This window comes from Cephus cinctus, unplaced genomic scaffold, assembly GCF_000341935.2.
Source record: "Cephus cinctus unplaced genomic scaffold, Ccin1 Ccin1_scaffold0227, whole genome shotgun sequence".
Classification (NCBI taxonomy): domain Eukaryota; kingdom Metazoa; phylum Arthropoda; class Insecta; order Hymenoptera; family Cephidae; genus Cephus; species Cephus cinctus.
The window spans coordinates 308,108-334,124 of record NW_014332943.1 but is presented as its reverse complement, the minus strand read 5'-3'; the positions used below and the strand labels follow the sequence as shown (position 1 = coordinate 334,124).

Below are 26,017 nucleotides of genomic sequence, written 5' to 3'. Positions count from 1 at the left end.
TATAGGAAACGCATTGGAAAAATTTAACTAACTTCCTAAGCACTCAGCAACCAGTCAGGCGGCCCGAACGAACTGCTTATTGCTAGGATCTATATACGTATATGTATATGTATATCGAAAATACCGTTTCCACGTAACAACTACGTTATTCGACGGGTTGGCAATCTGTCCGTAACGATACTTCCCCGTGTAATTAAATGCCTCGGCCGTAGACGTAGTACTAGTACATAGAGATAGATACTACGTACTAACTACTATACTAATCTAATGTACCCTACTACTACCTTCATTGTCCATAATGAACACCGAAAACTCACCATGATAGAGCCACCTATCGAAAATCATCGTACTCTACTATGGGTACTGTCACATAAGTTGAAGTAGTATGACACTACGTAAAATTTGAAACAGCGACCCTTTTACTCTTTTCCGCTAATTAACTAAATTTAAATGCAGGAATCGTACGTCCTACCACATATTTCATCCTTCTGCGGTATATGGCCAGTATAGAAAATACGTGGCCTTTTATCAGTGCGAACGTGGCCCGCGTGACTAGAAGCTGTTAACCGATACGACCCCAATACCACTTTCCTAACCCAGTGACTTGGTTTCTCCGCATACGTTTTTTCACATAAGCTGCCATAGGGTTATGCGACATAAGTCTTTTTTCCCTTTCTATTCTTTCCACCCTTAATCGGAAGAAATAAAATATGAAGCTTAATAATATAGGACAGATATACATATACTTGCCATTATTCGAACAGAGAAAATGCACCCTTAAGCCAGACATATAATGCACAAGTTATTTCTATGGAAATCCAGAGGGATGGCCCCATTCGCAATTCGCAAACCGCGCGATTGAACTTAGTTTTCTAGCGTCTCGTTGAAGGGTTGCATAATGCAATTTTTATACCTCCTCATATTCCGGCCGGTTTGCGTTTGGTCACTTCACCAGGACGTTATTGCCTCTCTGGTAGATAAGGGTGCGCGGGGGGTGGCACTTGGGCAAGTGAAATTCAATGATTTATCTTAACCTAAAGTACAGTATGTAGCTCTGGGCAAGATTCACCTAAAAGTTTAACAATTAGTCGAGTTCGGTCTCAAAGCCGATCTTAGCCGATGTCGTTCGATCATCGCGGAAATTCGCGAACTAGTATTTTACTCAGATGGATCGATCGCGAGGTTGTTTCATATTGCATAATATGGCGATGCGACCGACACGCCATGACGATCGGTATCGGTGGCTTATTGAATTATTTAGTAGTAGCCGCGAGGCCTCGCAGAAATTCATTACGTATGTGGTCGTTGAAAGGTTAAGAAAAAGAGCACGGTCATAATAATAGTTATTTTAAAAAAGAGTTATAATTGAAAAATGTTTGCACGGATCATTGTTAAAATTCTTTATCTGGATATAAGTACCTTATCTGGCTTTTATGGAAATTAGAGGGATTCAACCTGGTTGCGAGATTCTATAGGCATGGAGAGAAATAATTAAAGACAGAGAAATAAAGGTACACTCACAAGAGCGTAGTAGACGAGTGGACTCGAGGTCGGAGATTACGCGAGAAACTCTGAAAATCGACGCCTCGGTAGTTGCATGAAATTTTCAAGCTGGCCACCTTCGCTCGTTCATGAAAAGCATCCGCCTTCACGCTCGCGAAACGAGAATTTTCTCTCTCCCTACCCCCTCTTTCTCTCACTACCCCCTCTTTCTCTCCCTTCTTCCCCCCCCTCCCTATCTCTTTCTCACGCTCTATATTACCTCTTTGTATATCGCGGTCACTCTCGCACTCGCGAATTCACAACCAGCGAAACGCGAAATTTAATTCCCAACCAATTACAAGGTCGTTGGAAACTTTTTAATCCGCGGAGAATAAAGACACAGTCGAGTAGTACGCGCATGTCGAACGTCAGAACAAACATCAGAATAATGCATAAGAGAACAAAAATACAGTTGAATAATTTAATAGAAAAGTAATAATAAAAAATTACTAAATTTAATGTATCAGAATATTCTGTCAATTACCAACTATCAATAGTTTAATCAACAGCTTGAATTCGTATTCAAATATTCAAATTGATAGTTTATGCTCGTTAACGATTGACAATCCACAATCGTCATATAATTGATTTACTTGTTGATATTATATTTATCCATGTTTCTTCGTATAATAATGAAGGATATAAGAATTTGCAATAGCAAGCTTATCATTTTCTATACGTAATTATCGACTTCTGATGATATGACAATTTATATTTCTTGAACTCGTTTCCTGCCCAGTATCACTTTTTCTCGGTTAAAAATGCATTTTCACGAAATGCAAGGCAATTTTTCCACCGCAACACTTTTGCCAACATGCACGGACCATAATTGCCCGAGAGTTACGGTACGGATTTAAATTAAACATACACACCGCGTACACGTTGAAAATTCAACAGCGCTGAGTCTGCACTCCCGGACGATTTACTTCGCAAATGTAATTGTTATAAGCCAACTGCAGCCCACAGTGAAAACTTTCCAGTCTGTACTTTCATCTCATAGTAAACTTGTATTCTAGACGAATTAGAGGGTCGGGAGTTACAAAGCAACGAACATACCAACCGACCAGACTTATATTCTTCAGGACTCAAAGCACATACGTACATATATACATTCGAAGCTTCTTCAGTTGTCGATTTCCGGACGACGGTGTTCTATCCTAGAAACCGTTCCGTCATATTTACCCAGAATCCCAAGCACAAGTCTTAAAGATAAGCTTCATTTGAATTTGAATATATTCACAGAAAGGTGAAATACGATTTTAATCTCACTGGACCATTTTAGAAAGAATGTCGAAAAGGCAAAATGGTACTTTACTCGGTATACCTAAATTGCAACCGGTCTGTCCCTTCGTAACTGTTCGCGTGACTATAGAGAGGCGTTAAGGCCGAACGAATTCAATTAGGGAAGTTTCCTGCCAAGCTGGAACCTGACGTACCTGACAATGGGTTGTGCTCACAACCGGATATATTAACCCTCGTGAAGGTGTGTGTGTGTGTGTGTGTGTGCGCGCGCGCGCGCGCGCGCGTGTGTGTGCGTGCGTGCGTGCGTGCGTGCGTGTGTGTGTGTGTGTGTGTGTGTGTGTGTGAGAAAAGAGTGAGGGAGAACTGAGTTTATTTATTAGCTGAAAGCGAAAAAAGAACAGAGTGCAAAATGATGGAGACAGCAAGGGAAGAAGGATGCTCAAATTATATTGATAATCTTAAAAAAGTTGTATGTCCACATGGTAACAATATTACATATGATAATACCATTAAGGGATGTTAAATACATTCATAATGGTAGGTTAGGTTAGGTTAGGTATTATCATGTGACGATAGATCTGATTTCTCTTATAGATCCAGGGCCATATCTCAATAGCCGTCAATTACACTGTGGAACGAGATGTCGACGCAATCAGGATTTCCAGCAGCTGGGGTGTAGTCGGTTACGTGATAGGGAGAACCACCAGCAACATCAAAGAAAACATGTCGAAGCTCGGGATACAGTGATTGACGAAGATGCCAACCTGATTGGCCCCGAGTGCAAGAATTTACGGTCGACTAGTAAATTGACGAGGGGAAAAAAAATAAGTGACAGAAAAAGAAAGCGTAACATTTGGTCAATTTAATTAAATATGCATCCCTGTGATTAGCAACTAGTATAATATTTTATCAAATTTATCATGCGCGTACATGGGCCACTCTGATCGGTCTTTGTACGATCGGTCGCGCCATTGTCGATAAACAGCGCGATATTAATCGATAGTGTTCAATCAAGGATTCGATTATCGATTCGGTACGATTATCTAAAATTATCCTTCTTTATTACATATTGCAATTACGATTAACGGGTGGAGGATCTTTGAATCGGTTTGAAGTGATCGAGTATAAATGAAACTATAAAAAATCGAGTGATTTACGAAGTAACGTCTCGCAATCAAGACGTTGCTTTCAACAGCACGATAAGCAATAATTAGATTAGTAGGATCTCGTTTGGAAGTGATATATATATATATACACACATATAACCATATAAAAAGAGAAAGCAAGATGGCGTTCGCAGCTGCCAGGATGATATTGAAGGATAAGAGGCGGAAGGCCAGCAAGGAAGACTTCGCACCCAGAAACAGAAGCAAGGTAAACGTATATAGAGGAACCTTTTCCTATCCCTTCCATTTTATTTTTTCCTACGTTATTATATCTTTCTTTTTTTATTCTCATAGATACTCATTCGTTACTCCATCCCATTGCCCTATACATAGTTTCTGTAGGTTTTAGCTGCCTGATAATAATAAAACGAAATTAATCCACTTCCAATTTCAGTAAACCGACTACGTCCACGCGAGTTGGATGAGTCAGCTGAAAAAGACAAAAATTTTGGATATTTTTCAAAAATAATTTCAAAAACTGTCCGCATGAGTCATACGAGTTGTCTAAGTTATTTGGAAAAATTTATAAACGTTATGTCTTTTTTCAGCGTATATGACATTTGTGACAAATACGAGCGATAGGGAATGGTGTTTGTCGGTGAAAACTTTTTGTCAAGTAGTAATCTTTTAGCATAGTATACCATAAAATGAAGCGCATTTATGGTATGGCAACAAGGGAAACGAAACGATTTCAGTTGATCAAAAGTTCGTGACGTTGATCAGTACGAGTGGCATGTTTACGTGGGAATGTGGGCTGCCTCATTGTGATCTTTGCATTGTGTTATAAGGGCTGTCGTGATACTTGAAGTGAAATCCTTTCTACACGCCATAGCAGGATATATTATATACCTAGTTCTTGATCATGTAATCTTAGAGGGAAATTAGAATTCATCGTGTTACAGTAAACGTAGATTGCTTCCGGAAGGCGAAAATTCACAAATAGTATGCTGATTCACCACCGATAGTCTATAACCAGTTATAACTGGTTTCAGTTGCTTACAATAAGACAACAGATTGAATCAGTTTGCGCCTTTAGTGTACAATGCAGAGAAGACGGTAAAAGCGAGCTTTCTGTGTGTAGACGTTATGCAAAATAACGAATCTGTTATTTTTTTAGTGATTGTGTCCTGTATTGTCTGTTGCTGTTCTTTTTTATTACATTTATTCACGTGACACTTAATATATGGACATGTATATGTTGACTTACGAGATACGGAGCTACGAGTTTGTTAAAGTCATAGAATGATTGATTCTGAATTACGTGATACTTTTTTCTTATGCAACATGAAAAGGATAAAATTTGAATTTTCCAAAAAAAAAGGAATGAAATAAATACAAAATGCCATCAGCCATTACGTGAAAGTGGGTTTGAAATATTCCATTTTACTTTTATTGACAATTCCGTATAGCAGATGTTACCAAGTAATAGATATATCTATAGAGATAGAGCGTCGCGACGTCGGTTTACTTGATGCAGGAAACTCTCATCCCTCAAAACCGTCGCGACGACAAGACGTCAGGTGTATAGTTAAGAAAAAATGGGAATCGTTTCGAGGAACTACGAGGCTGATGTTATTATTATTTAAATCCCAGGGACAAAGTTTAATTGAACGTATTTATCAAGAAGGAGAACCGGAAGACGCTTTGGGGTATTGCCGATAAGAAAGTCCAACGCTTGAGCGTCGTGGAAACTCGAGTCGTCCTCGGCGCACCCGGAAATTGCGACGTCTTAAACGGAAGACGAACTTCGGCAATCGGAATGCTTTCGAATGACGGCTTCACGCGGAAATTTCCGTCCTCTGGTAGAAGCGAGAATTAACTTTGAACATCAGTGTCGGCACATTCTCTGACCTCGTTGATAAAAGGTCAATGGTCAGGAAATAGAAGAGAGGGAAAAAAGATATGGAAAAAGAAACGTCTAACTTGGTTAGGACATTTACTCCTTAACCCTTTATCGAACTTGTACCTTATCGAGGCGACAATTTTCGTTCTATAATATATCAAGCTACAAATCATCATGGCGAATATTGCAAAGCTTGAAAATTAGTTCGTGCATTACGATGGCACCAATCGATTGGCATAGATTTCCAATCAATATTCACAGCGGACTGTTGTATCACATATGCTTTTCTCAAGTGGAACTTAATTTTTTTTCCTGAATTTTTATATACATACAGAGTGTATCAGCCCAGATGCACGTTTGAGATTTGCGGTGAAACGGTGCACAATTTCGAAAATCTGATGTCACAACCATTGAATATTTTTTTATTGCGCATCGAATGGGCATATTATTATTGTTCGGTTAACTTCCGTTCGCAAATAAAAAAAATAATCTTAGCCATTTCAAATGATATTGAAAAAAGTTAAATGCAAAAGTTGTAGAGCAAGAAAAAATAATAGAGATGAAGAAAAAATTCGGACGGATTGCACACATAATAAGAGAGATATTTGCGTCCGAAATTTTCTCATTTTTTGACAAATTCTTGATACTGGAGGAACGCCTTAGCTTCGTGCAGCAGCTTCACGCCGAACTCACGATTCGCAATTGTTTTGAGGTAAGCGTTCAGTCAGACGCAAACCCGTACAAGGTGGCTAAAACATATTACAATGCTATCTTTCATTACAAGTTAGAAGCCAAAGTATTTCTGCTGTAGATTTCCGTGATCCCGGATGTAGATTTTGGAGTCTTCGTCTTCCTGGACCTGGATTTTCGACCCTTCGTGTTCCTCGCCGTAGATTTTGGAGTCTTCATGTTCCTCGCCGTAGATTGTGGAGTCTACGGCGAGAACCACCAAGACTCCAAAATCTACGGCGAGGAACACGAAGGGTCCAAAATCTACATCCGGGATCACGGAAATTTACAGCAGGAATACTTCGGCTTCTAACATGTAATGAAAAATAACATTGTAGTATGTTTTAGCCACCTTGTACGGGTTTGCGTCCGACTGAACGCTTACCTCAAAACAATTGCGAATCGTGAGTTCGGCGTGAAGCTGCTGCACGAAGCTAAGGCGTTCCTCCAGTATCAAGAATTTGTCAAAAAATGAGAAAATTTTGGACGCAAATATCTCTCTTATTATGTGTGCAATCCGTCCGAATTTTTTTTTCATCTCTTTTATTTTGTCTTGCTCTACAACTTTTGCATTTAACTTTTTTCAATATCATTTGAAATGGCTAAGATAATTTTTTTTATTTGCGACCGGAAGTTAACCGAACAATAATAATATGCCGATTCGATGCGCAATCAAAAAATATTCAATGATTGTGACATCAGATTTTCGAAAATGTTTCACCGCAAATCTTAAACGTGCATCTGGGCTGATATACTCTGTATATGTATATAAATGAACGTTACTTACCTTTCGTTGCGCTGGGGATTAACGTATCCTCCCCAAAAAACACTTACGTGTAAAAAACTATGCCACGTGCAGGAGTACTGTGGATTCCTATAAAAAATAGTATTGAAATCATATTATTATTGCCAAGTACATAAATCACTACATATCTGCTTATTGTATGATCTAGCACTAGCCCATCATTTTAATTGTATTTTCAAAATTTCCTATAACGTCTTCGCTACTTTTTTATTTTAATGCTGCTTTTCGTATTTGACCATGATTTAATGGTCATTTAATAATTAATAAAAATTTAGGTGATTCCTTATCGAGTACTACTTGGGGTACGAGTACCGTGCTTTACTTGATATAAATTTGCGTTCATTATGCCAGTCTTCAAAGTCAAAACCAACGTCAACTTCCTGTATAGAGCATATTAGCAATAACTTGTCAAAAATAACCATGGTAAAAGCCTAATAACAAACATGATAGTCTTAGAATACTATTATTGTACTAGGGAGTAATGTATGTCAGATGTATATTAGACAAATGCATATACAGTATCATAGGGATAACGCTGATCCGGTTCCTTTATGAAATATCTACGCTCTTTTAAAAAAAAAACCAGTTAACCAATTATTTATTAAAATAAAAATTACATGGAACAGTGCAAAATTGCTAGAATATTTTAACATTTTTTTGATAAATTTCATATAGATATGTAGCTAAACGGTATAGTTTATTAAAACTATGAAATATGCATGTCGTGACTAGAATTATAAATACAGTAAAAGGTTTTTGAAGCTTTTATACAGTTTCTATAACAATGTTTTAACAGTATGTACTTGAAAGAAGGATTTAGGATAGGGAATGGCTGTTTATCTTTTTAGATATCGATTGCAGGAGTGTGAATGTAAAATACGTCAATTCCAATGGCGTACAGCATACATATGCTAAACGGATAGAGCCTTGTGTGTTGCGATAGATCATGGTATTCTGGTTTCCCACCCTTATCAAGGGGAAGCTCTGGATAGCGAAGCGAAACGAGCTTTGTAAAATAGCCTCTCGTCAAGTTTCTCGCGGTAGTAGATTCTCGTTTGTATCTTGAAAAATTTCAGGAGTTGTTAGTTTCATGAAAGTGGTTGATAGTAGCAGCCGTGAACATAGTTTAGTGTTTATCGTGTTATGAATTGCCTGCACTATTTCTATGGAGTGACTTGTCACGTTTGTCGATCATCCCCTATCCTCGCAGTCACAGGGTCGAAACTGCTTGAGGTTCCTGAATGGCGGCTGCCAGTAAATGCATCCCTGATCTTTCTTCTGCCTGACAGATACAACCCCGTTTAAAATGGAATCTACTGTAACTCGGGCACGCGATAAGCAGTGACAGAGACGTATCTGGATTTCATACTTCTATAATACATATCATCTGTTTGTAGATTTTGCACGACCCAAAACTATTAAACTCAATAGCAATAGACAAGAACAAGGTGAGAAGAGAAAGGATGCAAATTCGAACAAAGCAAAATCGTTTGAGAAACATGTGAATAAATAAAAAAAAAAAGAGAAAACACTAAAAAAAGAAGGAGACGATACAAGAGCGGATTATCGCGATGCTTGAGAGAAAAATAAGGGTGGTTTCCCTAGAAGAGTCGCGAAACTTTTTAAAACATCACTTACCGATTTTGGTGATATTTTCATATTTTCAAGAAACCGAATCCGACTGGGGTAATCGCGCGGCACATTCTCACTCTATCTGGACTAGGTATAAACGCTTTAGAGTGCAAATGAGGCCTTTGACTTTTAAACCGGGATACTAGAAGGATTGAGAAAACATATAAGGTAGTAGGACAAAAAAAGTATCTAAAAAGATGCCGGGGAGAATTGACACTCACCAGTCATTTTTCAAAATTGCTACAGGACTGTTCACGAAAACCACCCTCTAAGTAAAAAAAAATCAATATATTCAGCCAGTTACATGTGTTCCAACACGACTTTAAAAGAATTTCGGAATATTCAAGTGCCCATTAGGTTTTTATACCATTCCAGTTCAGTTCAGTTCAACACTTCAGTTTTTATACCATTTCTTCATCTCTCAATGATGCACCCCCATTATCTTTAAACCGGCATACAATTAGCTAGCGTTCATGAGTACTGTACACTTTAACAATCTGGAGGTTCAAGTAGCACTTGAGTTAACAGTTCTTGGCACCATTACAATTTAGGCCTTTCTGATTCACGAGGAACGTTTCTCCTGTAATTCTTATGGGACAGATACATGAAGAAGGTACCTCTCTGCAAATCCACCCTAACCTCTACATGTCGTCGGAAGTCGGTGTATTATTACCCTACGGACAGGTAGTCAAATTATGGAAAGAGGCGATTGTACGATTTTTGAAAAGAGGTACAACATAAAATAGTAAAAAGAATTGTGAGCTTCGGGAGCCAAAGAACGATTTTGTCATACAAAATTCAGCCGAGTCGAGTAAGCATTATCGAAAATCAATAATAGGGTACCGATAGTTCCGCTATACTATATGTATATACGTATATACTATAGTATACATAGATATATTACAATAATATATATAATACAATGGTACACGGAGAAATGTTGGTGGGAACGTTTCTCTAAAAAATATGGTAGTCAGTAATTATTAGATTGCATAATAAGGGAAACTTATTCAAAAAATGTGGGAAACGTTTCTATACTATATAATCAAATGAAATGTAATAAATAGAGCTGATTGAAATAATAGAAAAATTCACATTGTATACGAGATAGCAATTATCAGTGTGGACCTGCTGCCAACCTGACGCAGGGTAGGGTAGCCTGGGTACAGTCGTAACAGGGTACGGTTGAAATAAAGTGAATATCTCTCGAGTTATGTACTATATAGAGATTATGTATAAGGATTCTTTCTGATATAATACTGCAGCAACCGTAATGCAGGGCAGTAGCTATTTATGGACTACCAATTAATAAGTAATGTTAAATAGTAAAGTGAATCACCTAGCTATGTTCGTAATGGATGAAGTAACTAATTCAGTCCTTGAACTATAAAATATCGTGGGTTACAGCGAAGAAAATGAATGAACATCAAACGAACAATATTTTTTTATTTACATATAAATGCCTTACATCAAGTTTACACCCATAACTTTATGATATAAATTAAACCATCGCTTAAAGTATTCTGATAGATAATAATAACATGTTCGTAAAACTTTTTCAAAAATTCACCCATCCCATATGCAGTGAATTCGTTCACTACGTCTGACAGGTACGATAGTTATAGACGTTGCATTCATGAAATATGAATACTTTCTTACTTCGAAAAGTTCTATTTTGACCTCTAGATAGTTACTGAAATACACACATGAAGGCATCATTACAGTCTGAGAAACTGTATAATTCTTTGGACTATACACGATTGTACTAACTGCAAGAATATTCATGACCTGCAGGACATCTCAAGGAACACTGACCTTACGCATTAAGACTTTTGGGTTTCGGCCATTGACGAAAACAAAGCGACAGGGAAAACCATGCCACCCCCTACTTTGCAATACACTGTAACTGAAACTACACAATATACGACCCTTTCTCATAATGTGTACGCAAACGCTACTAGGCATATAAGGGATACCATATGAGCAACTATCAGTGCTTTATTAACGGACTCTTTAAGGGCTGACATACCTCTGCGCGCGCTGAAAACCGAGTAACTTTGAAAAATTATTATCAAGGTATATGATGAAAAAAATTAAATTCTTTATTTGACATTTTTTTATTAACTATTCAACTATAAGAAACAAATTTTTTAATTTTTTGTTTATTAACATTATCTTTTATGGGTATGAATGGACTACTGATGAAAACCATGGCGCCTCCTTGTCGACATCATAACTTCACAACAAATTATCCAATCCGCAAAAATAAGAAAGGATCTTGTAAAATAATGTAGTAGTTATAGTCTGACGGAGGGAATTTTTTTTAAAAAATAAAGAAATTACAATATTTCAAACTTTAGAATGCAAATTAAAGAAAAAAATTAGTGTTTAATAATTTATAAAAAATAGTCCAACCAAAAATTTAAAAGAAACTCTCATCGGACTATAGAGAAAATAATTATTAAGATTTTAAAAATAAAGTTAAAAAATATTGAAAATTGACTGAGTTCTCATGCCAACACTGTCTAAAGCCGTAATTTCGAGAAAAACGCATTTAAAGTTTCTGGTAGGTACATACAACGTGAACTTACGGCAGTCTCCCATTTCAGCTTCGTACTGTACACCTTCTTCCTTTTGTATCTTCGTGTTTTTTATGGTTTCTGCAATCTCTTGTCAATTCTAGCTTCTTTCGTGGATTGAATTGATTGTATCCTGGCGTATTTCAAACGGTTAACAACTTCTTTCGTGAGTGGCGCGGCAATTAGTCGGTAACCGTCCTAACCCAATTGCTATACCTTTGTAACGGAGTGGAATTTTCTTAAAATTTTTTTTGAAAAATTCTTAAAAGTATAACAAACAAGAATCTGTAAAAAAGAAATCAGTTTTTTGAAAATGCCAGGGGTATGCGAGCCTTAAATTATTTAACGGCTGTATACTCGTTATAAATCCATACAATATTATGGAAATGTTCCTATAGGCGGTAATATGTTATTTTACGAACCATGAGTGTTCATTAACGTCTTCCTTTCTATGAAAATTGTCACCATAAAATTCAGAATGACAATTATTTTAGTTTATGACACTGCTATAGCTATAATATGTGTGTTTATTTTACTGTACTGCGTAACTTCTTACGTAATTCTAGATCAGTCATTGCATTATGTTTGTTACGCATGCAACATTAATCAATTATGCCTAATCGCTTCGTATATTGAAAATTACGAAGTAACCTCCTTATGCCCAGAGCAATTACCGCCGTATCTAATAAAGTTCATGCTAATACATATAATTACTATGTATAAATAAATTTCTTTTGTAATACCCAATACAAGAATCGTTGCCAGAAAATTCTCTCCTTGTAGATATAAATATATATAATCATGTAACAAGTATAGTTTGAGAACCCAGGCGATTACGGGGCATTCACAATAGCAAGCTAACGTTTTTTTAGCTAATACCTTCACGCATCACAGCATTGAAATTCTAACCTAACCTAACCTAACGAAACACTTACTAAGCTCATCACAACTCCGGATGTCTAGCATTAAAAAAAAAAAAAACAAATTTGGTGTGACAGTCGCTTTATGGGCCTCAAAACATACATTATGTTGAAAAAACTTTGAGATCCGACCCGAAACTATACAATAATTGTTCTCGAACTAGCGGCTGTATTACTCAAACCGTCCCCAAAATATACTTTATTAATGTATATGTATATGTGTATGTATTAGTTGTTTCGTAGTAGTGGCCGATAATTATTACTCATATCAATTTTGTTTTCAGAAATATACCTACGCCTACTCTTAGTTACGTTATGGCAAAATACTATCTGGTTTTCTTACTTTAAATTTCATTGCTTGCCATCCATAGGATAAAAATCATTAAAGGTGATTCTTTTTTGATGAGGGTGAGATATGGGTCGACGTTTAGACATCGCTCTTTCGAACTTCATCCCCACTAAGTATACCAAAAGAAACTAATTTTCTTCGTGTAGTAAATATCCACGGTATTACGTTAAGTAAAAAAAATTGAATACCTTTTATAAGGGTTAATAGCGATATCGAATTAACGCGATATCTTAACTTGTGTAGAAATTACCGTTTGATCACCCTATTAAAAAATTAGGTATCGTACAAATATATATACGTGTTTACACTATTAATAGCTTGTCTATTATTTATTGGTTTTTTATGGGACGTTATTTTTTTACTCACAGCGTCTTCCTTATTGAATAACAACCATAACATTAATCACGATTTGGTTTCCTGAAAATTCAAAGTAGGCATATCTATCCTGCATATACATATAGTTATACACATACAAGAAAAGAATTTTCTGATAATTATTCACGTATTGCCCGTGTAGAAATAATTTAATCTGAGATAGGTCCATCCTAGATCTACTCGATTTGTGTACAACAACTGAGAGTCATTTGCACTCTATAAAGACTTCTCACAGAGTTACATATGATTAGGTACAGGATCAGTGTACATAGATACATGATAAACTTTTGATATGTATTATCCTGAAAAAAAAAGAAAAAATGGCAGAAATCTAGAGATAATGCATATCAAAAGTCTATCATAAATCTATGAAGACTGATCCTACACTTAAATTATAACTCTGCGAGAAGTCTTTATAGAGTGCAAATGACCCTCAGTTGCTGTACTTCAAATGGAATAAATCTGAGATTGATCCATCCCAGATCAAATTATTTTACACGGATTGGCATAGGAACAGAAATTTATTTCGGGCTATACGCGTCTGAGCTATACATATATTCTTATATATTATAAATATATCAGCATGAACTTTATTAGGTACAGCGGTAACTGCTTTAAGCATATCTCATATCTCTAATATCTGTATCTTCAACACTATCTTTCACTTAACCGCATTAGTGCGCTAAATTTTTTATAACTTTACAGTTCTAACTTAACTATACTAGCGTAGTAATCAGATATCACGACTTGTTATTTTATTTAATATACTCTCTGCATTTACACACAACCATATTCTAAGCGACAGGAACCCCACTACACGTCGCGGCAGTATACTATTATTTTTCTCTCAAATTGAATTTTCACAGCAGATTTTACAAAAAGTAGTGTTCGACACTCATGCGGATTGCCTGTTGCTCACTCGCTGGGTGGCTACCCTCTCGCTTTGTTTTCGTCAATGGCCGAAACCCAAAAGTCTTAATGCGTAAGGTCAGTGTTCCTTGAGATGTCCTGCAGGTCATGAATATTCTTGCAGTTAGCACAATCGCGTATAGTCCGAAGAATTATACAGTTTCTCAGACTGTAATGACGCCTTCATGTGTGTATTTCAGTAACTATCTAGAGGTCAAAATAGAACTTTTCGAAATAAGAAAGTATTCATATTTCATGAATGCAACGTCTATAACTATCGTACCTGTCAGACGTAGTGAACGAATTCACTGCATATGGGATGGGTGAATTTTTGAAAAAATTTTACGAACATGTTATTATTATCTATCAGAATACTTTAAGCGATGGTTTAATTTATATCATAAAGTTATGGGTGTAAACTTGATGTAAGGCATTTATATGTAAATAAAAAAACATTGTTCGTTTGATATTCATTTATTTTCTTCGCTGTAACCCACGATATTTTATAGTTCAAGGACTGAATTAGTTACTTCATCCATTACGAACATAGCTAGGTGTTTCATTTTACTACTTAACATTACTTATTAATTGGTAATCCATAAATAGCTACCTCCCTGCATTACGGTTGCTGCAGTATCATATGAGAAAGAATCCTTATACGTAATCTCTATACAGTGCTTTTATTGTATCATTAATACTCTATACAGTAGTACGCTGAGGAGTATCGTACTGAGACGCAGTCTCTCCGAGACTGTATATTAACGTTTACTCTTCGTTAGGTTGGCATGAAGTCCACACTGATGATTGCTATCTCGTACACAATGTGAAATTCTCTATTATTTCGGTCAGCTCTATTTATTTCATTTCATTTGCTTATACAGTATAAAAACGTTTCCCACATTTTTTGAATAAGTCTCTCTTACTGTGCAATCTGCTGCTGGCTACTATATATTTCAAAGAAACGCTGCCACAATTTTTTCTCCGTGTAGAATAGGCTTGGCGTAAATTTTAATGAGCTACTGAAATAGGCATCTCTCATGAAAGTAGTTGGACCCTATTAAGAACAAGCTGTAGAAAATATTTTGCTACCTTATTCGGTTTTCGCAGCGAAAAAGTTAAAGGGGTGTTGGTGGGTAGGTACAGTATAAAGGCAATTTTAAAGATAGCTAGGCCGTTGCACGAGCATAAAAGACATTAGACAAATCCTACATTAATAAAAAAATAGTTGTGATCCGTTACCCATTGTATAGAGGGATCCATGACATAGCCGACCCGAGACTGAATATAAAATTAGAATCGTATTGACAACTTAAATAGTTCCATGAATGTTTACAGATTTTATCTCCGTGTATGACGTCACAGAGTGCCATTTAACAAGATAGTTATGATTGTTGGTACCGGTTAATATTACTTGCCACGTTCCTTGGAGTAAGCTCTCACGTTAATAATAATTTTCAAAGTATGTGCACTTTCATGAGATAAAGTCTACGTCAATTAAGATGGAAATTGAATCCAAAGGAAAGACTCTTGTATCTGTGAAAAGAGTCAGTTACTGCTATTCATTGTCTTCCTTCTATTTGTTCGCTTTCTATTCTCAACTTCACTTCTATTTCTCGCTTCCGAAGCTTCTGGACATTCCCTGAAGCACTTGGTGTAACGAATCCTTCCCTTAGGAAGATTTCTAGGAGGGTGGATGAAATTAGGAACCTGCAAATTTCGCGGTTTTGAGTCGCCCATCTTTTGTCGCCCTTGTAACTTACCGGTGGTGCTTAATATTTTTGTGATTATTCTGAAATCAGACCTACGTGACTACTTGAGGAATTTATTACCTCTTTTTTAATGGCATAATTAATCATCCGAAAAATTACGTTTTGTTATTCATATGTATTTTTGTTATTAGGGTCAGACTCTATTGGAGACTCATGCGGGCAGTTATCACGTGGGTTTGTGATATGGACGAAGGTGCATAATGATTTATCATTAATCCATTATTTCTAGAGATATCAGGGATTACTGAACGACGAGAAAACGTATGGGAACATTATTACCGGATTAATTACAGGATTATTTTTATCGCTCTTTTTATAGACGGTGATGATAATCAGAAAATTAAAATTCACATATTCGATAATAGTAATAAAAACTTGCATTGTTTTTCATAGTTTGTTAATCCACTATTGTTTCTAGGTACATGACATTTTTACAGCTCGTTGCGTCTTATTGGCACGAGCAAACAATCGTTAATTTAATAATTAAGTGCGCCAATAATTCTCACCAACATTCACCACTTTACGCTTTAATGCATCGTTCGTTTTGTGCAAATCGAATGCAGAGCGAGCCACTGTCGCAGCCGTCGACAACAAAATGCCTCACTTGATGGCAGCTTTGACAAACGAGCCGACGAACTTTAACCGGCGACAAATGGTCGGGCGATACTTGACAATCCGGAAAACGTCACACTCATTTCAGTATTTCTTATGTTTTTTTTAAATTTATTTTAGTTTTCCTCTTCCATCCAATCAGTATTAATCGATTCGCAGTTACATTGCCAAGAGCCCTTAAGACCCAAGCGCAAAAAGAATTTTTCTCGTCGATCCTCAATCTCCCACTCCATCTGTTTTTTATATCCTCTAAACTTTTTCTGTCTCGCTATATCTTGTTTATCAGTGTATATATGTATACATACTCTGTGAAATCTGGCCATAGAGACTCCAATGCGTCACGTACCATGTGTGTTAAATGTGTAGCTGTATATAGTTGTGCTCCGGGCGGATTAAAAATTGCAATATTTTTCACGTACGATAAAGGTACAGTACGTTGCAAAAAAAAAGGTGACACCAGCTGCAACTCAAACATCTTTAAAGTATTAAAGCGTTACCATTGTTTTCTCATCGTACTGTACCTAACACGTTGACGTACGTGTACGCTTCGAAAAATCCTACAAGCATGTCACAATTTTGCCTCTAAAAGCCCACGAGAAAAAGGCCACAACAAGAGAAAGCAAGCAAAACTACAGGAACATTACAATCAAAGTGAGAAATGAGTAGAACGAGACAAAAAGAAGCAACAAAAAGTAATATTATTCCACAATAGCGTACCACGTATTACATTTCATTTTATAGCCGATGCACATGTCCATTTAACAGCGAGTAGCGACCACACGTGATGTCTCATTTTCATTGCGCAATGTCCTACGTATGTACACTTGTGCTATATATGTATACACGTAGGTATAACAGCTAACTGGACATCCACGCCGTCGCTATATACATATATGTATATGTATACACATTTTTTCTCTCCCTCATACCGTCCACTACTTGGACTACCTATACTATTATAATTGTACATGCTACTTGTGCCTTAACCTGTATCTTTTGTTACATAGCTATATTTAGTCTATCTGTTTATCTATCTATCTGTACCTACTTACCCACTGACTGCAGTCTATGGCGATTGGTGACCGTACGTTATACTTGTGTTCGCAGGCCCGCAGCGCCAGTACAAGTAGCTTTAGAAGCCTGAGCCAGGTACTTACCAAAGATGACATAATCCACATAGCTAGAATTAGAGCTAGCTACGTTAGCGCGATAGATTAAATATATCTAGAAGAAGCTAGACACTGCATCGTACGTGCATATACATTGTATATTAGGTATTAGAATAATTGATTTTTTTCCAAAATCATTCATACACGCGTTTATGTTACTTGATAATCATAAATAACGTCAGTTGAATCAATGATAGTATATTAGATATGTATTTAGTCACGAGTGATGAAATTTATGATTTTTATCATTGAATACTGAGTGCATCCCCTCCCTTCCCGTATAGAAAATAATGATTTATGTATATAGCTACATATACGTATACTATACATAACACTTGCACGACACCATATTATAGGTGAATGATGAATGGGGCATGCACGAGAAAAACGTAATGATACGAACACTTACTTTGCATGGTTTTACATTTAGACTGTCTTGAATGATCTAGATGATTTTTACCCACTGTTTCGTCTGACTTCTTTGTTTCTTGTTCTACTGTTTCTTCAATCTCACAATAAACTCTTTGTGCTGTTTAATTTGATACGAGAAATCGCTATTGAGTATAGAGCGAGAATTTTTTTCGAAAAAATAATTAGTAAGTACGCACTTCCGCTATTTTATTCTAATGATTCCGAGATGAAACTATATGGATATAAATATTGCTTGTAGATAAGTAAGAGTCTCGTTACGGTTCGTAATATCCAATAATTACCATCGCCTGGGGTACGTGATTCTAACCTAATACTTCCTAACCTAACCTAACCTCACTACCACATGGATGAATACGGTCCGTTATCTCGGATAAACACCTCCAAGACACATATCTCTTTCACGGCAAGTCGAGCTTTGAAAAAGCTCCGTGCCGCAAGGTACTTGCCAGTAATTTGTCTGAAGCTCGAGGGGCGAGATGATTCGTGGTAACCCGACTTTTAACGAAGACGTTAATTGCTACTTACAATAATGAAACCATAAATGGACAATCAGCTGTCACGTGGAATTCAGCACGTTGAGAACAAGTCCCCTCGAGTCATGAATGGCGTCTTGGGAGCCTCATTCAGAGAGTTCTCATGCAAGGTAGTTAGTCGGGTATAAATGCAACCCCTCTGTCCACCGAGGACCAACAGAGGGTGACCCCGGGTTAGTGACGCGTCGCAGCGCCTGTTGTCTGGTGAGGTTGTCGATCGATGCCCCAGGTGTACCTTCGTTCAGTGGTTGCTTTAATTATTAATCTACTGAACTGCTCATCCTCGCTTCCTATCCTCGCAATTACCTATGAGTGGACTGGCATTCTTGAAATCCACGGACTGTCGTTGCATCTTTTTAAAGTGGTCGCCATTTGTCAGTCAACTATTCACATTCTTCTCACAAATCTTTGTCCTTTATACAGCTTTTTTTATCTGTCTTTTCGTGTCGCTGCTTCCACTTTTTCTTTTTCTTCCTTTTCTTCTCGTCGAATAGCTATATATCTAACATCCTCGTCACTACCGCCACCTTCGCTACTCGGAAACAAGGCACAATGGGAATCGTATTGAATTGTATCTCGAGTTTTATCAAATGGCAACTTGATATTTCATCATGTGTGTTCGCGAATCAGGTCACATCAATAATCGTATAAATAATATGTAAAACCGTCTGGCGATTCGAAAAAGGGGAAATGTTTGAAAATATGTTTCTTTGGTACTTTTTTTAAATGTTTTTCGGTTCGTCAAATTCGGGGATGAAGTGTACTCTGAATTCGCGAGTTTCGTGGCAGACGTTTTTGACTATTTCTTCGTCCCTCAGATTTTTCAAGACGTCTATATTACAATATGTCTGTATTGTCTTGAAAGACACCACACCCCTATTGCCATAAATACGCGATAAAGTTTTCCTGGGCTCAGCCGCGTTGTTGCATTTCTCATCATCTGCTTGACGGTACCTTTCAAGGGTAGTTGCAGCGGCGGCACCCCTTATTGATCCTTCCCAAAGCGGTTTCTGGGTCCCGTCGCAAACACTTAAAGAAGATTTTGTGGGCGGTCACAAGCGCTTCGCAGTGAGGCGCCAATAAAACTGCTTAGCGCGAGTCTGCATGGCTACGAGGATACGCGTATAAGATGTTTACTGGTCGAAATAAACTGCCCAATAATTTAAGGGTTGTAACGGGATGAAATCGTGTACACTCCAAGCAACACTATATGTATGCATGGGCGTGTAAGCTAATAATTAATTTTTTGAAGCTTGAAAGAAAAATATAATATAAAATAAATGAGGTGAATTCAATTAGTGGTTTTTTTTTTAATTAGATAATATCATAAAACCTGATTAACATTATTCCTAAATATAAAAGTATATAGCGGTCAAGGCTGTAATGAATTTTTATACCGAGGACAATCAAAATTTGGATAAAACATTTAACGAGCCAATTTATATATAAATGTTAAAATGGAAACCAATAAGTGATATACTTTCCGTCGTTTATACCATTTTACGTGATGCAATCCGTTATTCGAGAAATCTATTACCCGGAAGGATTTGGCCCGTTTATTTCGGATAAACTGGAGTCCACTATACGCGACCGATAATTTCAGCTGATTTACGGCTCCCGTATATAAACTGTAAACTGCGATGCCTGCTCGGGTTCTCCTCTGACAGCAAGTGGATACGTATATATCGAGCGAATGGCACTTGCTGCTTTACCATATAGGTATGGATATCCGATACAAGCCCAATTAATTTCTCCAGCGCTTAAACCACAGATCGGGATCTTATACCAGTAGCCCATTAACCTCCAAGCTCCGACGTCCTTTGGTCCATATCGCGTCTTAAAGGATTTAGGTACAACTTGCACTGAATTCGAGTATGCCTCTTGTACCATAACGAACACCTCGTCCTGCTGATTCTCTAATAACGTTCCATCATACTCCACATCCCCTGCCACTCGGTACCTCACAATCTTCTAGCGTTGTATTAAAAAAAAAAAGAATTTACAAGGAAAAAAATTAGACGAAATTTCAGTTTAGTGGACATCAACATTATTTTTAAATTCATAGATACATACATATGGGGATCGATAGAATGACGAATTGTTTGAAAAATAACAGTTATGAATTTTGTTTAGTAAAAATAACAGACCACTAACGGTCGGTAATATTTTATTGATTTTTTAATAACTTGACTACAATTGGTTCTTTGTTATTGTAAAAATAGCAACGTCCTTAGTTATCTCTAAAAATAGTATCTAGTCACGTGAGAATCTTTGATCCGTGTCGTAATCTCTTTTTATTGCGTCACACGGTACACGTAAATGACGGACAGGAAAGCCAACGGCAGTTTGCGATGCAATGGAAAAACAAACCACCCCCTCGGTGGCATAATGGAGTTTAGGTGAGCGATGGTGGGTTCGTAATTTGCTTGCGCGAGCATAGCCAACGTAAGCGGAGCAGAGCGACGAGTAGACAGGCCATTAGCCCTCAAACCCTCGAATACCGTCGCTTGCATTTCTACCTACACTCACACCCGCCCCCATTGGCCTACTCGTTCGCTATACATGCTAAGCTTTTCGCACCCCTCGGAAATTTTATGGTGGAAAGGTAGGGTATGTGAGTAGATGTCACAGGGGGTTACAAAGTTACCTGGCCTCTGCCTACATCCCTGACGATGAATATTTAAATGTCATTTTTATAGGGTGGATTCACTCCCTATCAACTTTTCCTATATCGTTTAAGATAAACAAAGAGAGGTTGCTACAGCTGACGGTTATTTGAGTCTGATGGAAAAAGAATAAAACCAGAAAAAGAGACTTGAAAACTCAAAAAAAAAAACATTGCGGTGCAGCCAAAGTGCAAATAGGATGCTCATTAGTCAAACGAGTCTTTCGCCTTGATGAAAATATTGCATGATTTCATGGAAAAAGAACATAATTCTTTTTCCTAACCACCCGTAATGGACAGAAAAATGAAAATTATATATTATGTATAATATACTTCGTGAATTTACGTATTATAGAAACTGGTAATAATTTATTGTCCTGACTTCATTGTTTTTGAATACACGATACATTGTGTTGATACAGGATACAAGGATCATATGAATATGTGGTCGCTGGCGTATATTTTTGAAATCATCCTTAATATTCTGAGTATCCCATGACTGCTGCATTTAGTCGCCAGTCATCATTTCCATGAACTCTGTAAACAGAAGAAAACGAGCATTCCATTTTTAAATTACGCATCCATGCACACTGTGTGTCTATATCGTACATAACAAGTGTATACTGTATAAGCGACAATTGACTGTAATATTCGTAAAAAGTTCCACTTTCTGAACTCTGCTCTAAATTAAGTAATAATTATGAAATTTCTTTGCGCAGACGTGTAAAAAATGAGCGAAAAAAGCCAAGTACGGAAATACAATATTTGGAGAAAATCGCATTACAAAATTACTTTCTCGTGAAAGCATTTCTAATCCAATTTCTCTTAAGAAGTCTTACAAAAGATCATGGGTTCAGAAACGCAAGGTACAGTCGACAATGACGACCGCAATGTATTGGTACTAAACATACGACAGTTTATAATTTCAGAACCGATCGATCCGCGAAGATGAAAGTATGGCCGACCATATCTATATATGAAAGAGCCTTCATCTTAGGAGAGGGTGGGGGATCTTCGCGAAGACGAGCAATAGGTATATAAGTGGCTCGTCTCTTTTGAATAGACGTATCCCTTGAAGTGGGGGAGCCAATATTAAGATGTCCAGGTTTAATCAAGCCTTTTCAAAGGCCTCCGACGACACAAAGCCAGTCATAATTAAATCTCTACGCGAACTCATTTCATTGCGTATATCAGCGTAATCGAGAGCTTTTGTCGTAGAGGATAATTTATATAAGAAAATAACGTAGATATCATAATGTGGGGTAAATGAGTGTAATATGCTAAGAAAGTTTTTTTAATAAATTTTTTTTACCGTCGAAGTCAACTGTTCCAGAACCGTCGGTATCGATCTCAGCAATCATACCGTCCATCTGATCAGGTGTGATTTGATCATCAAGAGCGGCCAAGATCTCACGTAGGGAACTGGTTGGGATGTAGCCATTGCCTTCTTTGTCATAGAGCCTGAAGGCCTCTTTGAGTTCCTTCTGCAGGGCTTCGTCGTCTTCCTCCTGGAAGTGACTGGCGACGCGGTAAAACGAGTCGAAATTCAGACGTCCACTTCCTGTTTATGGAAATGAAGTATGCTAATTCTCAATTTATTTTAGAAGTTTGGGTTACATTGAGGAAGGGTCGTTTATTACATCGCTTATGGGAATAAGGATATTGTTGAGTATTGAGTACCGCAAGGGTTATTGGATTATAATTTATTTAGGATTAGAACTCAGGAATATTTGCATTACGGCTTTTGAGTAATTGTTTGAGTTGACAGGGAAAGGACAGACAGTTTGCGTATTAGTCCATTTTACATATAACAGCATCATCTAACGATAATACACACATTAAACAACCCTTTGCACATCACATTGACATATATATATTTTTAAAAGAGCATTCTACATTTTATTTAAAAAATTTCAAAAGACTCAATGGTCAATGTTGCTTATTATCAACTATTTAAAAAAAATAATTTAAAAATCCAAAAGATATTTATTACAAGTGAAGAGGTTTTAAGATAAATTTTAAAAGATCAAAAACAAAATCTTTGTGTCTTTTGATAATAACGGTAGCATAAGCGGAATCTACCAAGAGGAACAATAATAATAGTAACTAAGGGTTAGCTCACGTAGCATCCATTTTGTTCAGAACCGTCATCAGTCTAGGGCAGTCCTGTGAGACGAAATACACAGACTCACTAAGAAAAACGAAAATACTCAAAAGTCAGTTCGTAAAGAAAAGCTCCAACGGCTACTGACAAGACTCCTGATAAAGCTTTTGAGAAGAGTGAATGCACAAAGTCGACCCAACTCTTTTCGCAATACGTCAGAAACCGGAGCATTTACAACTGCCAGCATAAAGTCGGCGATATCTTCGTAATATCGTGACTGCAAACCAATTTTTCCTTTGGAATTTTGCACCTCGACCGATAATAACGTCACTATGACTAGGATTAGCAATCTTTCGAATTTGCCTCAAAAATACGTTGCTGATATCAATGATAGAAGTTTTGGACATTTTTATCCGTATTTTTTTCATAACCATTATTGCCTACGTACATTTTCTAGACTATAGTCATTTCGCTGTTCTCTCCTGAATTATTTCACAAAGTTTGCCAATCGAAGGATCGATCGGCTTACCCCTCGACAATGACAGTTAGGTAGGCCAGGCAAGCAAGAAGTCAAATGAAAACAGAGGATTGAAAGGGGAAAATAATTATTTAGAAAACATTTATATCCATACATATATTCATACCGTCTTCATCTTCCTGTTCGAGCAGAACTTCAAGCTCGTGATCGTCAAAAGCGTGACCAAGAGTGTTCAGAATTGTCCTGACCTTCTCTTTCTCGATCTTACCCGATTTTGTCGAATCGAACATGGAGAATGCTCGTCTGAGCACTGAAAATAAAAATCCATAGAAAACATACACGTAATCACAATAACATGGACCTCAAACTTTTAAAAATGTGACTACCGTCAGATTATTTAGGGGTTAGGATTATGTAATATTAATACCCATAAATTAAATTAAATATTACTTTGCCAATAATTTCTTTCATAAGATTTGACTAAATATCCTTTATATACAGTGTCTAATATAACCACAATGATATGTAACATATACTGATAAATATATGTATACAGTATACCGTAAAAAAAAAAAGAAATTTATCAATTACAAGGTATACATTTTTTCTAGCTTTTCTTACCAATTTCCAATCGATAAATTGATAAATCAAATAAGAATTTCAAATCACCGATAATTGTCATCAATAGTCTTATACTTACTCTGAACTTGTTCCTCGTCCTGAAAAAAGAAACAGAAATAAGACAGTTGTAAAAGTCTAACTGTACTGCTGTTTTATTTAATGAAATAAAGCACTGTAGGATTCACGTTAAAAAAGTAAAAGAGTAAAAAATAAAACAAACCATTCTGTTACTCCGGTACTTGGCACTTAGAACTGCGAGTGTCTTCCACTAGTCATTCCAGCCGTGGCAGGTAACTTTTATAAGTTTCTGAAGAATCTTTTTCCCCCTCTCCACTCTCTCATGGCACCCCCCCCCCAACCCCCCACCACTTCTCCAAAAGTATCCCTCTAAGCGCTGATTTTCGTAAAGTAATCCTTGACTATAATCTATACGAGTCGTACGACCGTCGCTCCACTATCCAATCGTATAATCCTTTCTGAATATCTGTAAAACTATAGCGAGTAAAATAACATAGGGTCTCCATAGGAATCGGTAGGAAAACACTCTCGTTCCCTATATCTACGTTATATGTTAGGGGAATATAGTAGTTTTTAGACAGCGTGTTCGAAAGAAGGGGCAGACGGCTATTTCAAACCGTTCAGGACTATGATACTGCTGCTTTCCACATGACTCCGCCCTCGTATCCGGAACGAATGAGATTTCTTTTATCGGTTCCAGATACCAAAACACGCTACTGCGAAATATAATATCGTCAACTTTGATTTTGCTATATACATATACAGAGTTGAAGATATAAATAAATTCATTTGGTCCGCCATAAGGCTACAGCATAGCAAGTAACAAATAACGAAAAATGAAATATTGAGTATTTTGAAAATTTATATTTTACTTTACTTCCTAATTAAAAAAAAGACTTGCTTTCGAATCGCGATTGAGATTTAAAAGTTTTATTTCAATAAATAGTCCTGTATTAGTTATAAATCAAAACAACATATTTAATTACAATTAATTCTTTTATCATAATATTTTCGGCAGTGATGCTTGTGATCTGTCAAGAACAAAACATTGTTTAAGAGTATTTTCAAGATGGCTTCTATCAAATCGACTTAAGAGTGACTGATTTTATTTTTTTGTCTGGTTGCACTAACGGTATTTCGAGAATGCGACGGCGCTCGCGGGGGTGGAATCACGTGTCTGTGAAGCATAAAAAGGAACACATAGGGTGTTTCAATAGTATTGGAGAGCGGAGCGGTAAGTAGATGGGACAAGGGGACTATAATTATCTCGCCGGTCTCGTACGTTGGGACGCCTAAGTCTGCCGACTCCCCATGAATTATTATTCCAATAAACCAGGTTATTTTTGGAATACCGATTGTCTGTTTGTACCGCGAAATTTTTAGATTCAACAAAAATTTACATTTCGATACAGTCCCGTCATTGTGTGTTATAAAAACAATAAAAAGGACGAGGACCATACAATTTGTTAAAAATTATTTATTGTAATGATATTTTTTTTCAAAATTTACATTATCGTAAAATAAA

General features: G+C 36.9%; 2 protein-coding genes across 5 annotated transcripts in view; one reads left to right on the top strand and one right to left on the bottom strand.

The window, feature by feature from the left end:
* The window catches only part of LOC107265508 (neo-calmodulin), a 98,606-nt gene that overhangs the window by 54,945 nt on the left and 17,644 nt on the right, over window positions 1–26,017 (top strand). For 2 of the 4 annotated variants that reach the window (XM_015735025.2, XM_015735026.2), the window contains exons 2-3: window positions 3,379–4,158; window positions 17,580–17,621. The exons of 1 other annotated variant lie outside the window; for it this stretch is intronic. In XM_015735025.2, the coding sequence (XP_015590511.1) occupies window positions 4,072–4,158; window positions 17,580–17,621 (129 nt within the window). In that variant the 5' untranslated portion in view covers window positions 3,379–4,071. The remainder of the gene's footprint in view (window positions 1–3,378; window positions 4,159–17,579; window positions 17,622–26,017) is intronic. One more of the 4 variants, XM_025082785.1, reaches the window with a different exon arrangement.
* LOC107265509 (troponin C) lies at window positions 21,613–24,819 on the bottom strand. The gene is made up of 5 exons (XM_015735032.2): window positions 24,695–24,819; window positions 24,554–24,572; window positions 24,020–24,163; window positions 22,584–22,832; window positions 21,613–21,808 (listed from the first exon to the last, which is right to left on the bottom strand). The coding sequence occupies exons 1-5, from the start codon at window positions 24,695–24,697 to the stop codon at window positions 21,780–21,782; spliced, it is 444 nt and encodes a 147-aa protein (XP_015590518.1). The 5' UTR covers window positions 24,698–24,819; the 3' UTR covers window positions 21,613–21,779.

Coding starts and splice junctions, on each gene's coding strand:
- LOC107265509 (XM_015735032.2), bottom strand. Junction 22,833..24,019: donor CGAACAGGAAGATGAAGACG/GTATGAATATAT, acceptor TTCCATAAACAG/GAAGTGGACGTCTGAATTTC. Junction 21,809..22,583: donor TGGAACAGTTGACTTCGACG/GTAAAAAAAATT, acceptor TTCTGTTTACAG/AGTTCATGGAAATGATGACT.